Source organism: Cervus elaphus, chromosome 13, assembly GCF_910594005.1.
Source record: "Cervus elaphus chromosome 13, mCerEla1.1, whole genome shotgun sequence".
Classification (NCBI taxonomy): domain Eukaryota; kingdom Metazoa; phylum Chordata; class Mammalia; order Artiodactyla; family Cervidae; genus Cervus; species Cervus elaphus.
The window spans coordinates 28,868,836-28,886,563 of NC_057827.1; the positions used below are offsets into that span (position 1 = coordinate 28,868,836).

The following is a 17,728-nucleotide window of genomic DNA, read 5'->3' on the forward strand; positions in this document are numbered from 1 at the left end:
AGATAGGTGATAGATAGATAGATGATATATATCAGTAGGTATCTCTGGAAAATGGGACTAACAGGGGCAAGGCTAGGTGGAGCGGGGCAGCTGCTTTCTAAATACAAGCTGTGTGCTTTGTATCCTGTAAAAGTCACGAATTACTTCTGTGATAAAGGAAGCAAAAACTGTTGGTGAGTGGCTCTCCGGGAAGTCCCAGGAACAAGCCTGAGGTGGGCTAAAGGACGGAGCTGGAATGGAATCCAATCGCTCCTCTGTGATAATCAGATTCTCCCCAGTCTCACCGTCACACCTGCCCCCTCGTTTCTCCCTCTCCTTCCCACTCTGTGGACAGACATCCTGAGATTGGAGGGCGTTGATGAACAAGGCAGAGCCGCGGAAAGAGGAAAGAAGAGAGGAGTTCAAATCCCTCCTCCAGTCTGGGGTTTGCAGTGTCAGACTTTGGGGAGCGTCCCCTCACTTTCTCCCGATCCAAGGGTCGCCGCGCCCCATCCGCACCCACCACCCTCTGGGGTTCCTAGAGACTCAAGCTAAATTGTTGAGCTAGTCTAATCCCGCAAGAGCTGGTGATGAGGGGGTGGGGTGGCCGGCGCCTCCGCCCGAGGCTGCAGGTAGAAGCATCCCCGCCCCCGCTGCTTCCTCCTTCCCCCTGCCTCCCTAGCACAGACACCCACACAAGCCGCGCGCCTCCTGGCTGGAGAGATGCTCTGAGGAGCCAGCGGGCAGCGGCTCCTCCTTAGCCAGCCGAACCGAAGAAGCAGCTGAAGGGCTGGGGTTGCGCCGGAGACCTACAAGCCAGAACTGGGGACAGTTCTATCTTTCTTTCACGCTTCTTTCTTTCGCTCAAAAAACAAACAAACAAACCAAAAAACTCCCTTGTTCCTACTGCAACTTGGAGGAGCATGGAGTGATTGGAAGGAACTGACGCAGAAGCTTTATTTATAGACCCTAAAGAAGTTCTGGGCAAGTCACTCCACGGGACCCGCGAGGCCCCAGGTAACCCCAGCTCCAGGCGCTGGCTCAGTATGGCAAGCCAGCCCACAGCCTCAGGCAGGGGTGCGGGGCGCCCCCTGACTTTGCTTCTGGAGCAATGACACTCCCCGTGGCCCGGACCCAGGTGGCCTCGCTTGGTGAGCGTCCCCACCAGGTAAGCGCACCCCGGGGGGTCTCCACTGGTCACCTGAATGGGACCTTCAGCTCCTAAGAAGTAAGTCCACACAGTTTAGCCACAGGCATGAGTGGGAGGTTTATAGGAAAGAGTCTGTTTTTATCACAGGAAATTGTGGGAGATAGGAGTGGAAGATGGTTTTAAATTTTTTATTTTTGTATTGACGCGTGGGGATGAGATGCGTAGGGGGATAAATTTTTGTCGGAAATGCTTATGGTTCGGGCCTGGAGATAGGCGCCTGAATTTGTGCGTGGACAGAAGGTGGAGCGAAGCCCTCAGATTTTGCAGAAACCTGTGAGGAACGGGAGGTGAGAGGTGATGATCCTGAAAATGTGCCAGATATTGTGTAGAGTATGAATCTAAGCATTTGAGAGAAATGATGGGAGAAGCACTTACCGCCCTGGCTTCACTTGACCCCCACACTCGGCCATCTCCACGAAGATGCTCACAGGTACTGGCAACAATGGACACCCGCGCGCACTGCCTGCGCGCCCTGAGCCCGCGGCGTTCAGCACCTCGGACAGAGTCCGCGGGGGCAGCGCGCGGCATCCGAGAACACCCGGCATCCTGTCTCCGCCCCAGGCCACCGAGGCTCCTGGCTGAGGGCGGCTACCCAACGCCGCCCCTACAGCCGGGAAAGCATTCTCGAATCGCAAAGGCAAACGTGGAACTCAATGTCTGATCCGCTTCTAACTGCTTCCCGTGACTGCGGAAGGAAGAGGTGGAGTATAAACACATACCCCCTAGCTTCCGCAAATACTACAGCTGAAAGGCGTGGCCTCCTGGATTTTGAAAGGTGGACCCAACTTTCTTCAAATTTTAACAATTACTGAGAGCTTTCTGTGTGCCAAGGCCCTGCGCAAAGCACTCTCTACATGAGTTACTTTATTGTTAGAGCCTGCCACAAATGGGTCTATGATCCCCATTTTACAGATGAGAACACTGAGGCAAGAGAACTTGAGTAACTTGCCCCAGTTTAAACAAACACCAAACGGCAAGCTCCAATCTGGGCTACAACAGTCGGGAGATATGTCAGGCAGAATTCTGTCAGAGAGCTCTGACTTGGGATCAGAGCAACAGAGTTTAAATCAAAGCTGTATCACTTACAGATGTGTGCTCTTGGGCAAGATTACCTAATGTGTCTGGACTTCAGGCTCTGTATCTGTAAAGTTAGGATAATAAAGCTTCCCCTGCAGAAGTACTAGGGGAGGGAGTGTCAAAGAGATCTTGTATGTGGCAAGATTCAGGTAACTTTGAATTATGGTTGTGTGGTAGTGGGGGAAGGAAGGAGGGAGCAGGCGATTCAAAGAGGAAGAGGATTGGCACTGAACCCTAGTGGCGTTCTACAGGGTGCTGGGCACAGCTGAGGGCAGGGCTTAATCCATCTTAAAACATTCCCATTAAAAAATGTTAAAGCACTGTTCCAGTCAAGCAATACAGAACTGTGTAGCATATTTAGCCCCAAGCCCAGTACTATGCAGCCTTGTTCTACACTAATCAGGCTAAAGGTCTGGAAAGACCTGGCAGTGAAAGAGCCTAGATTCAGCGAGATTAAAGACTCAATCTCTGTCTTTAAACTTCCCACTTATAAATGGGGAAAGGTTGAACAAGATGGCTCCTCTCAGCTTCAAAAGTCTAAGATTTCCATAGTTTGTGGATAATGAAATAATCCAAGGATTTCTGGGCTTCCCCATTCACTCAGATAGTAAAGAATCTGTCTACAATACAGGAGACCCGAGTTCGATCCCTGGGTTGGGAAGATCCCCTGGAGAAGGGAATCGCTACCCACTCCAGTATTCTTGCCAGGAGAATCCCATGGACAGAGAAGCCTGGTGGGCTACAGTCCATAGGGTCGCAGAGTTGGACATGACTGATCGACTAACACTTTTGGACAAAAAAGGCAAACAATTCCACCCATTCATCTCCTCCATCAAAAAAATATTTTGAGTGTGTGAGTTAGTGATGTTTTAGTTTTCAGCATTTCTTTTCCAGTTCATGTGCCTTTGAAATTATGTTAGTCACCGTTAAAGTGGAGTTGAGTTAAACACAAAACAGCCCTGCTTCAAAGAAGGCAGTTGGTATCAGCCTGGGGCAAAAACATACATGTGAGCACTTTATGGTAAGTCCCTACATATGAGCCTCAAGTTTTGAACTTTCGAAGATGCAAATGTGCATTCACCTGTCCAGTCACATAAGTCAGTTCACGTATCTGGCATATATTGCCATGTGGGTTTATCCTCTACACATGGTTGTGCTTTCATATACTGTATAGTACTTTTTTTTTTTTTGGTGTTTGCTTTTATGCATTATCTATGCAAAAAGTATTATAAATCTATTACAGTACTGTTTTGTTCAGTCACTCAGTCATGTCCGATTTTACCACCCCATGGACTGCAGCACACCAAGCTTCCCTGTCCTTCACCATCTACTGGAGTTTGCTCAAACTCATGTCCATCGAGTTAGTGATGCCATCCAGTCATCTCATCCTCTGTCACCCACTTCTCCTCCTGCCTTCAATCTTTCCCAGCATCCGGGTCTTTTCCAATGAGTCAGCTCTTCAAATCAGGTGGCCAAAGTATTGGAGCTTCAGCTTCAACATCAGTCCTTCCAATGAATATTCAGGGTTGATTTGCTCCAGGATTGACTGGTTTGATCTCAGTACATTACAGTACAGTATTATAGAGCAAGTATGTTAGTTGGGTGCCTATGCTAACTTTGTGGGACTTAGCAACAAATTGGACTTACAAATGCACTCTTGGAACAGAACTCATCCGTATGCAGGGGACTTACTGTATTGGGTTATAAAACCTTGGGAAGTAGGAATAAGGGAAATGAAACACAAGGCAAGGAAAAGAGGAAAAGTAAATACCTTATTGAGCTCTTCACGGCTTGGCAACCAGTGCAGTGATTACTCAGTCTTTCGGAAATTGTATAATCCACTGCATCTCACCCAGACCCAAACTAGGCTATTAGAAGAAAGGGTAAAGAATTTATCTGACATCTACCACCCATCTCCCATCAGTCAACATTTGTCCTACATAAGGCCAGTCCTCACCACCGATCTGAGCAGAGTAACTTGATCTCTCCAGGCAGTTGATGGAGAAACAATTTCTCCAATAGTCAGTTTCTCCTGGTTGGTGGCACCCACGTGTGGGGCTCAGCAGTGACAGCAAGGGTGACCTGACTCCAACACCAAGGTATGGACCTTTTGAAGGCCACTTGGGCAAGAGAGCAAGATGAGCAGCCAAAACCCAGAGAAGAGAGACGTACATCTGGGATGACACATAAAGCGAGTCTGGCATCATCTGCAAGGCTTTTGTCAATAAGCCATGTGACCTGTAATCTCTTCAATTCACTTTTCTTGATGTGAAAAGTGTAAGGTGGATGCAGCATGCCAACAGTTAACGTTAAGGCAGCACATTTTATCTGGGCTACAGGGATGAGGTAAGGATCCGATTCTGTCCTTGCACAGAGCTCCCGCATTTTCATCATTTAAGGAATTTAAGTGGGGAGGACCACAGTGAAAAAAATGGCTAGAGACAACCTGAAAAGTAGCTCACTGGGGATGGAGAAAGTTCTCTCCACAGATGGGCTAGACAACCCAGACCTCAGAGAGCTACTGGGATATTGAGCCTTCATCTTGCTCTCTTCTTAGGGGCCGGGGGAAGAGTAGATGGGGGACAAGCCTGAGCTCAGAGGAGGAGGTAGCTGCTGATGCAAAGTGAAGGGAGAGATGCACCTCCCAGATATTCTATTCTCTCCACCCTTTTCTTTCTTCTTTTTCTCCCTACCTGCCTCCTTCAACCCCAGACTTCAAGGTGGTCCAGAGCTATGTGACTGGCACTACCCCCAACACAGAGAGAGGCAACCCAATGGTCCACCCATATCCCCTTTCCATCTTCCTTTCCTCATTGTCTCCTCCCTTCCTCCTTCTTTCCCTTTAGCCAGCTTTCAAATTATCTCACAGTTGATGAGGGACAAAAGACAGTTTCCCTGCCTAGAAGGACTCAGAGATACAGGGAGGAGGCTGACCCAGATGGTTAGCCAGATCAATACTCCAAGTGAGGAAGGTGACCCCAGGGAATGCAGTACCCACATTTTTTCTTTTGGTATGTTGTGTGTGTGATTGTGTGTGTGGGAGAGATAGAGAATGCAAAGATGATGTACAGTATTCCAGCATATGAATACACTACCATTTCTTTATTTTCTTTTTAAAAAATATTTTTATTTAGTTATGTATTTATTTATTTGGCTGTGCCTGGTCTTAGTTGTGGCATGAGCGATCTTTAGTTATGGCATGTGGGATCTAGTTCCTTGACCAGGGATAGAACCTGGGCCACCTGCATTGGGAGCCCAGTGTCTTAGCCACTGGAACACCAGGGAAGTCCCTCTATTTTCATCTTGAGAGACTGTTTCTAGTTTTGGCTTTTTTATGAATAAGGCTCCCGGGATCATTTTTGCACGTGTTTTGCGACACATATTTATCAGTAATCTATTCCTGAGAACAAAACATCCTCAAAATGAGTGCCTTAAGTGAAGGATCACTTCTTTGCCAATAGTTCTGGAACTGGAACATCTGCTGGCCTCCCCCAACCTCCCTTATGCAGTCTGGGGCTTTGGCTGCTCTGAGATGGCCTCATGGACACTCCAGTGTTCACTGAGGCTGTCAGCTGTAATGCCCTGTGTCCTTTCTGGCAAGATACCCCAGGCTTCTGTCCATGGCAGTCAAATTCCAAGAGAGCAAATCCTGAAGCTGCAAGGTCCCCTGAGGCCTTGCCTTGAAAGCCACACAAAGTTAGTTCTGCTGCATCTTATTGGGTGGCTCAGAGGGTAAAGTGTCTGCCTGCAATGCGGGAGACCTGGGTTGGGAAGATCCCCTGGAGAAGGAAATGGCAACCCACTCTGGTACTCTTGCTTGGAAAATCCCCTGGATGGAGAAGCCTGGTAGGCTACAGTCCATGGGGTTGCAAAGAGTCGGACATGACTGAGTGGCTTCACTTTCATTGGTCAAAGCAAATCCCATGCTGACTCTCCCTTTCCATGGGAGGAGAGGGAAGACCTCACCACAGGTGGTGTGCCTACAAGCTGAGCGGCTTCACTTTCATTGGTCAAAGCAAATCCCATGCTGACTCTCCCTTTCCATGGGAGGAGAGGGAAGACCTCACCACAGGTGGTTTGCCTACAAGGTGGTGTGGCCATGCTTTTCAGTCCACCACACACCTAAACCCAGGCATGGAAATACTGGGTCAGAGAGTAGGCATTGGCTCGGTGGAAACAACTGACGCTCCACCAATGCATGCCTCCTGCTTCCATCTTCCTGCATTCTTGATGCTGTCGGTCTAATTTTAGCCTCGCTGGAGGGGGTACTGCTATGGCTACACGGCGCTGTAATTTGATTTTCCTTGATTACTAACAAGACTGAGCACCATTTTCTGTGCTTATTGGCCATTTGTGTATCCTCTTTTGGAGGAAGTGATTTGTAGGTGTTCTTTATATAGTCTGGATGTGAGTCAGTTGTAATTTTATTCCACTCTCTCCCTTCCATCTTGAGTGATTTTTCTCTTGATTAAAAAGGAAGTAACATTGGAGCTGAGATTTGAGGGATGATGAATAATTAAAGAAGAGCAGGGCGGGCTTATAGTTAGAAACATGAACAGGACTAGAAGGAAGAAAAGGAAAAAGCGGGGCGGTTGAGCCATGGCCAGCTTTCAAGATAGATGGAGTGTAAAGAGAACAGGCGTAGCGGGCAGGTGCTGATGATGGGTGGCCAGGAGGTGAAGGGCCCCTCGGATGGAATGGAAGACAGCTTGTTTTCACTGCAGTTGCCTTTTCTTCCTCTGTGTGTTAGTGGCTCAGCCATGTCCAACTCCTTGCGATCCCATGGACTGTAGCCCACCAGGTTCTTCCATCCATGGGATTCTCCAGGCAAGAACACTGGAGTGGGTTGCCATTCCGTTCTCCATTTCTTCCTTCAGCTCTTGAAAATTCTGCTTTAAATGTCCAGAGCTTAGGGGTTAACAAGCTTATCAACTCATTGAACTGTAATAAGATGATCATACGTAGGACCACAGGAGGGTTAAAACGACAGAATCAGAAGAGAAAGAAAGGCCACATCAGGGAGAGGAGGGAGAGAGAAAGAATCGGTAGGGGAGGACTTCCCTGGTGGCCCAGTGGTTGGGTGTCCACCTGCCAATGCAGGGAACATGGGTTCAGTCCCTGGTCCTTTAAGATTCCACATGCCTTAGGGCAACTAAACCCTGGGCATTACAACTACTGAGCCTGTGCTCCACAACAAGAGAAGCTACTGCAATGGGAAGTCCTCCCCACAACCAGAGAAAGCTTGCACAGTAAGGAAGACCCAGCACAGTCAAAAAATAAATAAATCAACAAACAAACAGAATTGGTAGGAGACTGAAAAAAGAAGCATAGAGTTGAAGAGACAGAAACAGAGACTTCTTGTGGATACACTTAATAACATATGGTATCTTTGGATGGTAGTGATTTTACAGAAAAATCTCAGGAACACATAGACACAGTTGTGACAAGATCAGACTGAGATGGAGTTGTTGTTAGAACAGAGCATTTGAAAGAAGCAGAAAATGATCTGAAGGAGAAATATACATCCTAGACCGTAAATCAAAGTTACTTCTGAAGGGAATGAGTACCTCTTCTTCTTTATATAATTAAGTATGAATTGGGCTTTTTTCCCAAAAAAGAAACACGTATCTATTCATGTGTTGAATGTTTTAAAAGGCTATATATCCATCTCTCAACTTGAGCCAAGAAAAGCTGATTTCCTGCTTAATTTTTGTGTGCATGTATTCTCAGTCATGTCCGACTCTTTGCAATCTTAGCTGCTGCTAAGTCACTTCAGCCATGTCCGACTCTTTGTGACCCTATAAACTTTAGCCCGCCAGGCTCCTCTGTCCATGGGATTTCCCAGGTGAGAATGCTGGAGTGGGTTGCCATTTCCTTCTCCAGGAGATCTTTCTGACCCAGAGATCGAGCCCATGGCTCCTGCCATGTCTTCTGGATTGCAGGTGGATTCTTTACCACTGAGCCACTAGGGGAAGCCCTCTTATACAACAAAGGGATGGAAATTGATCAATAATTGCTCAGAGGAGTGGGGCAAGAGGAAGGATGGTGTGTATGAGGAGAAGGAAAGCTCAGGCATTGTAACACCTGCTCAGCTGAGCCCAAAGGACAAAAAGTCCACGTGGAGGGGCCATGTGGGCAGAGTGCAGCCAGTGAGAGGTCCAGGGCTGGCAGGCATCAATTCTAGGAGACCATGTCTCCTTATTCCTGGAAGACCTCGATCAACACCCACATTGGAGGCTCTAAGTCCAGGAATTAGGTAATCGACACGAGGAAAACCAATGTAGGAAACCCAGGTTTGACAAACTTCAACTGGGGCAGCTCTGGTATGAGCTTTATTTCCTAACACTGGTGAGCAAAGATGCAATCCCCTGTCCACCCTCTGCCTCAGGTCTGCTCAACCAGAGGGGAGGGTGTGTCAGTGCCTCATTCCAGCAGGTCTGCGGGTCTGATCGTCAAGGATGAGAACTCTGACATCTGCTGGAGAAGTGGGAACTACAGCCTGGAAAGGGATGGCTGGACTGTTTTTGTTTTTGTGATCTTTTCCCCCTGCGATGACTGTGATACATGTTTGGTTTAGGAAGTACAGCAAAAAGAACATGAAAACTATTCACAATCCCATCTTCATTGTGGTGCATTTTCTTCTGGTCTTTTGGATACACACCTAGAGCAACAGAGCACTGAATCATTATTGATGAGGTAACCTATGAAGTGTAAGTCATTGCTAAAGGCTGAGGCTACAGCAGTGAACAAGATAGATGCAAACCTTTCTTTATGGCAACTTAGACTTTAGTGATGCCAACAGACAAAAAACAAAGTTTCTTAAACTGCAGTGTGATAAATATGTGCAGTCAATGCAGTAAGAGTTTGCATGTTTTCTTGCTTACTCTCTCCTAGACATTACACCAGCTGCCTTACGTGTGGTTATATGTTTAATTAATATATACAGTATCTCATTTAATCCTCACAATGACTTTATGGGGTAGCCTGCTACTATCACCACCCCCACCCCTGCCAGGTTACAGTTGAAGTAGCAAATTCAGGAAAGTCAAATAACCAAGCAAGAGATTTCCCTGGTGGTCCAGTGGCTAAGACTCCAAGCCCCCAATGCAGGGGATCTGGGTTAGATCCCTGGTTGGGGAACTAAAATCCCATATGCAGCAACTAAAGATCCCATGTGCTGCAACTAAGACCCAGCGTAGCCAATAAATAAACAAAACAAAACCAAGCAAGGTGGCATCACTTGGGATCAGGCTGGGACATGACTATATACAATCTCTGTAATAGCTGTGCTGCTCAGATTGGCTACAGAATGTGTACATGCGTGCTCAGTTGTGTCTGACTTTTTGTGACCCCATGGACTGTAGCCCGCCAGGCTCCTCTGTCTGTGGGATTTTCCAGGCAAAGATACGGGAGTGGGCTATCACTTCCTTCTCCAAAGCTATAGAATATATGACACTTTTCTCTCTTCTTCCTTTCCTAGGTCTGACCACTGCTGTGGCTCAGAGACCCTAAGCTGTAGCCAGGATGATGGACAATGGCACGGAACTGAGGACGGACGGAAACTCACTTTTAAAGGCTGTGTGGCTCGGGAGGCTCAGGCTGACTAGGCTTCTCCTGGAAGGGGGCGCATACATCAACGAAAGCAATGACAAGGGGGAGACGGCTCTCATGGTGGCGTGCATCACCAAGCACGTGGACCAGCAGAGCATTAGCAAGTCCAAGATGGTCAAGTACCTGCTGGACAACAGGGCAGACCCCAACATCCAGGATAAGTCTGGCAAGACCGCCCTCATCCACGCCTGTATCCGAAGAGCTGGAGGGGATGTGGTCTCCCTACTGCTGGAGAACGGAGCAGACCCCAGCCTTGAGGACCGCACTGGGGCTTCAGCTCTGGTTTATGCCATAAATGCAGATGACAAGGATGCATTGAGACATCTTCTGGATGCCTGCAAGGCCAAAGGCAAGGAGGTGATTATCATAACAACAGACAAGTCATCTTCGGGCACCAAAACCACCAAACAGTATCTGAATGTTCCCCCTTCACCCAAAGAGGAAGACAGACAGTCGCCTCCCCCATGTGCTTCTCCATCTGAGGTTGAACTGAAGGCTCCAGGCCTGGGCTCTCCACCCAGCGAGAAGGAAGATGACTTCTTTAGCCTCCAATCAGGGCATCCAAGTAGTTGCAACACTGCCAAGGCTCTTAATGAACCCGGGTCGCCTGCTCGGAAAGTTGGGAACCTCAAAAGGGCCCGCCTGCCTCAGCTGAAGAGGCTCCAGTCTGAGCCCTGGGGCCTGACTGCACCCTCCGTGTTGGCCGCCTCCTGCGTGCGTCAGGATGAGACCCACGGCATGGGCATGGACGGGGAGGTCAAGAGCATCGGTGATGTGTCCTTCCCCAGAAGGGGCCCCCTCTCCAGAACCAGCAGCATTGATGGCAAAGATGCCAGCCTCGTCCACATGGTCACGGAACAGGTTGTGAAGATCCCAGTCTCTTCGGCACCAGCCTCGCGGAAGGCAGCCTACGAGAAAACTCAGGCTCCCCACCCACGTCTGGCCAGAAGAGGCACTCTCCCTATCGACCAAGAGAAGGTGGGCATCTGCCCAACAGGTCCTTCTGCTCTCAAAGACGCTGTGACCCTCAAATGGCTGGAGAGTGACCTCTATGATTTAGAGTTACAGCCTGGGGCCGACCTGCCCAACCCCATCTCCCCAGAATCAGGCAAAGGACCACTGGATCGCAAGAAGCTCAACAGCTCCCACCTGTCTCTCTTCCAGGGCTCCAGGGAGTCCCTGGACGCTGTGTCCAGCACGTCACCCAACTCAGCCCGCCGCAGGCCACCCCATCTTCTAGAAAGACGAGGTTCTGGAACCTTGCTCCTGGACCGAATTTCTCAGACCAGGCCCGGCTTCCTTCCACCTTTAAATGTAAATCTGAACCCACCTATCCCAGATATTAGAGTGAGCAGCAAACCTTCCTCTCCACTTGCTAGTGGCTTAAAATCCATGGTTCCTGTCGCTCCAAGCTCACCAAAGAGAGTTGACTTGAGAAGTAAAAAGAAACTCCTCCGGAGGCATTCTATGCAAGTTGAGCAGATGAAGCAGCTATCTGACTTTGAGGAAATCATGACCTAGACTAAGCTTTTAGGGAGGTTTTTGTTTTGTTTTGTTTTAAATCTATGTAGTTTATGAATAGTACTGTGATCCAAACCAATATGGCCATGCAGGCTCTCTGTATCCTGATCATTCCTTAATGCTGCTGTGTAGCTGCTTCAAAAGAGATGGAAACAGGCTGCCACTTCCCTTCTGAAAGGACATCTGGGGTTTTACAGGGCTCCTTGGAAAGGGCTCAGGATAACTGGGTTTTAGAGTTGAAATTGCAAAAAAAAAAAAAAATCTCTCAAAGAAGAAAACCTTCGGAATTTCAAAGTCACACAGCAGGTACCATGATCTGAGCTGCTGACACCTGTTATTTTATATCAGACAAACAAGAATTTAATTCACAAGGTGGTATTTGGAGTATGTCATGTGTCATAAATCTATAAAGTGCCTAAGAGGAAAACGAGGGGCTTTAACATGTGTTAGAATGTGCAGAGGTTCAACACCAATCCCCAGGCTGTGAAATTTGGGGATGCGTGTTACATCCAGGGAAACCTCCATTAGGGAGGTTCTGGCATCTGCTTCCTGCCTTGAACCATGTCAGGGGGCACTGGGTGGTATAGCACAGTGAAGCTCTTCCAGAACTTCAGCAACAGATTTTATCCACTAATTTGGGTGTCCTTTGGGCTTCTCCAGTGTTTTGGAGGGTAAAGAATCCACCTGCAATGCAGGAGACTTGGATTTGATCCCTGGGTCAGGAAGATCCCCTGGAGAAGGAAATGACAACCCACTCCAGTATTTTAGCCTGGAGAATCCCATGGACAGTGGAGCTTGGTGGGCTACAGTCTATGGGGTCTCACAGAGTCAGATGCAACAGAGTGACAAACACTTTTGGGTTCCCAAATATCATATCTACATGTCCCCCAAATTCCGTCATGTAATAGTAAGTAGCTGGTGCCTCAAAGATGAATTGTGTCCAGAAGTGAAACTCACTTTGGCCTCCTGATCTGACTCAGGTTCTGTGTTGAAATCTCATGGGAAAAAAAAAAGTCAGGGCTATTAGCTACTTTGGAGCTGAATATTATACAACTCATAGAATAGACTCATAAGAAGTATTTCCTTATTATTCTTTAAAAAAAAACTGGGTGAGATCTTGCCAAACTAGAATAATGTGTGATGCTGAGAGACACATATATTACAAGGTAGAGCTGATGGATGGTTCTCAGGTCAGAGGCGGGGGGCAGGGGGGACAGTTGGAGCCTGAAAATTTTAAGGGATGCACACTGTCATTTCCCCTTCACTTTTCTGGGAAATTCAAGAACATCTGGTTTCTTCTTTGTCTGAATTATCTATGTGATGGGAGATTTGTAGAAATAACCTATACAACCTTTTAAAATCACTCTGTTTGAACCCAAGAAGGGAAACAGATATTTATCACTTTTGGTGTCATGTAGCCACCTTCGAGATGAAGCTATTTCTGGTTATTTCCCATGTATTTTCTCTTTCATGCTGCTTAGATAGTTTTGCTCTATGATTAAAAAAAAAAAATTCAGTAGTCCCTTGGAGGTAGCATCACATCCTAGAAAGAGATAAGACTTTGAGATTTGGGTCTGTGTCTCTGTTTCATCATTTACCAGCTGCAAGACTTTGAGGAAGTAGCTTTACTTCTCCAAGTCTCCACTCCCTCTTCTGTAAAATGGGGTTAGTAATGCCTCACCTGGCAAGTTTGTGGTGAGAATTAAATGAGATAATATATGAAAGTGCCTGTAACTGTGCCTAGCACAGGGAGGAGTAATTGGATAAAATGAAGCTGATTTTTTTTTAAATGTTGTTTAGTACTTTATTATGAAGTTAAATCTATACCACTGTATGATCTAGTAACTCCACTCTAGGCATTTACCCAAAAGAAATAAAAATTCAAGTTCATACAGAGACTTTTATACATATGCTCATAGAAGCTTTTACTAAATAGTAAAAAAAAAGAGAGACAACCCAAATGTCCATCAACAGGAGAATATTTTTACATAGGTGGATAAATCTCCAAAACGTTATGCTGAATTAAGGAGCCAAACACAAAAGAGTACAAACCAAAGGATTCCATTTATATAAAGTCCCAGAACAAACAAAACTAATTTGTGGTAGAAAAAAAAAATCAGAAAGTGGCCACCTTTGTGACTGGGACTGAATGGGAAGGCACACAAGGAGACTTTCTGAGATGGTGAAAAAGTGTTATATCTCACTCTCGGTGGTACATTGGTGGAATTCCATTGATCTCATTATATTTCAGTTTTTACAAAGTTTAAATGCTGTGATATAAAACCCCAAATTAACTTGTATAACAATGAAAATAAGAGGTAGCTGATTTTAAATACTCCTTCAGACCGCTGAATTCTCAAAATCTCAAATAATACCGAATGCCCTATGCAAAGTGAAGCAGACTCTAACTGAAATAGTCAAAGACCCCTGGCGATTCTCAAGGGTTCTATAAATACTGAGCCCCAAACTCATTTGTAAAGTGAAAGAAATTCTGCCACAGAAGGTTTGCAGATAAGACCATTTCTATAAGGATATTCTCTAGAAATGTATCTGAATATCCCAGTCAAAAGTGCTAATGATGGTTATAAATACTCCAAGTATTTGTTTTTCAGTAATTCCATTAGGGCAGGTACATATCCAACCTTGGCACTGTTGACCTTTTGGGCTGGGCAATTCTTTTCTGTGGGAGACTGTGTGTGTACTATATGTTGCTGAGCAGCACTCCTGGCCTCTATCCACTAGACAACAGCAACTTCCCCCCATATTGTGACAACCAACAGTGCTTTCAGACATGGCCAGACATCTCCTGGAGGCAATACTGCCTCAGCTGATCACCACTGTGCTCTAGGAGAACGATTGTGTACATGGTAGAAGTATGTCAAGAACAACCGAACTGCATAGAGGTGAGGGGCTGGCTGGCTGGCTGGAGAGGCTGTCCCACTAACTTAAAGGCAGTTCACATTGTAATTCAGGAAGGTGACTAACATACAATGTGGGCCTGTAGGATTCTTGACATGAGTGCCAGTGGCCTCTTGTACTTTGCAGCGAGGAAAGAAAACGAGAAGCATTGCACATAAGCTAGTGAAATCCAGGACTCACGAACTTGGTTGAATGTGAACATCCCATAGGCTTCTCAGGACCACTTAGATAGGAATGTTGTTGTTTAGTCAGGACCATTTAGATAGGAATGTTGTTGTTGTTTATTAGCTAAGTTGTGTCCGACTCTGAGATCCCATGGAATGTAGTCTGCCAGGCTCCTCTGTCCATGGGATTTTCCAGGCAAGAATACCGGAGTAGGTAGCCATTTCCTTCTCCAGAGAATCCTCCCGACCCAGGGATTGAACCTGTGTCTCCTACACTGGCAGGCAGATTCTTTTACCTCTGAGCCATCTGAGCCACCTGGGAAATCCTCAGATGAGAATAGTTCTTACCAAGTGGACATGATTACGGGCAAAGCAACACCACTCAGATACATTAAAGAGAGAACCAGACAGACAACCATTGATCTTAGCAGCTCATTAAAGACACACACACACACACACACACTATACACTTTAAGTACTTTTCTAGCAGTTGTTAGTGTCAGTTAAAACTAACCTCTGCTAGTAATATCTAACTGTGGGGATAGCGAGACTGCATAAGAGAATTTTTCTAAACCTTTAGCTAAGACTTGAAAGCCTAATTTATCCTAAATAGTGACTGTGGCACATTCATAGCAGTTAGCTTAGGCAAAACACCACCCACAATGAGTTGCCCATTCAGAACAGCCTGTCCATTGCACAGGTGGGTAATAGCAGGTATGCTCATGCCACTTACTGCCTGCATCCATCAGTCAGGACTTTCCCATTAGCCTTTCTGTAGACAGTCATTACAATACTACTGTTTATCACTATCTGATGACACGTTAGTTGAATTAGACTGTTCCAAACTAGTACAACCACTGCAATACTTGATTATGGTTAATGCATAAATGGGCAATTTTCTTTGTGTTAACAAACCTCACAGGAATGCTTTTTAAAAGCATATTTAGATTCAAACATGCTTTCTAGATCAGAGATTTGGGGGAACCTAGATCACTACAGAAGTTAGTTGCAAAATGTAGTTTCAATAACTCGCCTGTGTAAGACTCTCTGAAATGTTTATAAAAATTTATCATAGAATGTGAGTCTAAAGTCTCATGTCTGGGATTTGCATTCTTTCTAAACATTCCAAAGCATTTGTTTGTTCGTTTACGTCCGTTGTCCATTCTCTTAGAATTTAATCAAGTAAATGCAGGTGTTGTCCGACCTTCTTCTTTGATGTGTCTTGGTACTTCAGACGTACCATTCTGAACTGGTTCTCTACAATGTCCTATCCTACAAGCTGACAATGTGCTCAAGGATGTACTAAAATCCATGTAGCGGAACTATTTAGATACTTCTGGTATGTCAATAAAAGATAAATTGCAATCCTTCAGTAGTGTTTCCCACTTTTCTTAGTGACTCAATCATAAATATTACCTTTTCTTTAAGATGGGCTTGACATGACTGCCTGGTAACACTGAACTGAGCAAACACTGTTTTACGTATGCATGATTTTAAAAATTACTTTTTAAAGATTTTTTTGATGTGGACCATTTTCAAAGTCTTTATTGAATGCGTTACAATGTTGCTTCTGCTGTTTATGTCCTGGTTTTTGGCGGGCATGTGGGATCTTAGCTTCCTGACCAGGGATCAAACCAGCAACCCCTGCATTGGAAGATGAAGTCCTAACCACTGAAGCTCTGGGAGAGTCCCCCCAAATTAATTTTTAATTACACAAGGATTATAGTTTCTATTCTGGTTACAAAAAAGGCTAAGAATGAGAAGGTTCATGGCCGCGAGGGGAGTGAGTTCCTTTATGATTCCTCTGCTGCTTGGTTCGCCCCCAGGGATGCACCTGCCATCTGCTACTGGCAGGGACTTAAAGGTTCCTGGACAGCCCTCCTTGGGCTGGATTTCTAATCCTGATGATTATTAACAGAAGCTGATTTCTCCTAGCTCTTACTCCAGGGCAGGGTAGTAAGTATCAAATGAACCAGCTGGACAGTCTCTTATCTCCTATACTCCAGCATTCTGCAATTCAGATTTCACCCAGACTTCCTGATTCCCTGGAGAGTTCCAAACCTTACCCTTTGGTTCTTCCCTAGATGGTTGAAATAAATTCTACTGTTTCATGCCCAACTCAGCCTAAACCAATGTTATGACAAGACCAGCCCTTGTGGTTCTCACTGTGCCTGCAAGAAGCCATCCATAATAATCATTAGGAAACTTTGGGGAAAGAGAAGTTTGCTGCTTTTTTTTGGAAAAGGTTCTGAAAATTACATGGCATACTTGGAGTCATACAGTGAGGTTGTGGGTAGTCAGAGGGCCCAGGCCTGGGGGTCTGCTTTTATTGGGGTCCAAGTTGAGGACTTAAGGTTTCGTGGGCTCGCTCTTTATTAGTGAATTTGAAATGTAAGAGTGAGGGACTCCCGTGGCTGTCCAGTGGTTAAGACTCTGAGCTTCCACTGCAGGGGGCATGGGTTCAATCCCTGGTTGGGGAACTAAGATCCCACATGTTGAAAAGCACAGCCAAAAAACCTGAAAAGCAACGCCCCCCCCCACCCTGAATAATCCTCCTGCACCTACCCCGAAAAACAAACAGACAAACAAAAACCTTGTAACAGCAGGAATTTAAAGTGTGAAAAGAGAAAAAAAAAGGAGGCCCAAATGGTCAGTCAACAGAGGGGAGCATGGCCAGGTCCTTTATTTAGTCCTGTGGGGCTGGCAGTGTGTCTATGGAGAAAGCCATTTTGAGATGGAGGCCCTCAACCGTCAAAAACAAAGTCAGGTACTTGCATTACAGAAGAAAAGCCAGCTGTCAGGCTTATACTACAGTTAACAAAAAAGGGGGGGCTTCCCTGGGGGGTCCAGTGGTTAAGACTCTGCCTTCCAATGCAGGGGGTGTGGGGGTGATCCCTGGTCAGGGAGCTCAGATCCCACATGCTTTGCAACCAAAAAACCAAAACATAAAACAGAAACAATATTGTAACAAATTCAATAGACTTTCAAAATGGTCCTCATTTTTAAATCTTGAAAATCTTCAGATTTTTAAGACAAAAAAATCTTTTAAAAAAAAGAGGGCAAAGAAAAGGACTCTTTTCAGCATGTCTTTGTCCCCCTTCTGTCTGCAGGAAAGGGAGGCCAATATTGTTTCCAGCTCCTTCAAGAAGAGATTAGGAGGGATCTCCATGGTGCAGAAGAAAAAGAAGTGGTGAGGGAGGGGGTGGCGATGAGGAACAAGGCCTGCCTGGGGGAGGGAGTGCATTCC

At 46.1% G+C, this 17,728-nt stretch overlaps 1 protein-coding gene across 1 annotated transcript; it reads left to right on the plus strand.

The window, feature by feature from the left end:
* Positions 1–1,067: 1,067 nt before the first annotated feature.
* ANKRD34C (ankyrin repeat domain 34C) lies at positions 1,068–11,398 on the plus strand. The gene is made up of 2 exons (XM_043922314.1): positions 1,068–1,147; positions 9,747–11,398. The coding sequence occupies exon 2, from the start codon at positions 9,791–9,793 to the stop codon at positions 11,396–11,398; it is 1,608 nt and encodes a 535-aa protein (XP_043778249.1). The 5' UTR covers positions 1,068–1,147; positions 9,747–9,790.
* Positions 11,399–17,728: the final 6,330 nt, after the last annotated feature.

Excerpts from the sequence above, each read along its gene's own strand:
- ANKRD34C (XM_043922314.1), top strand. The coding sequence starts at position 9,791 with ATGATGGACAATGGCACGGAACTGAGGACGGACGGAAACTCACTTTTA.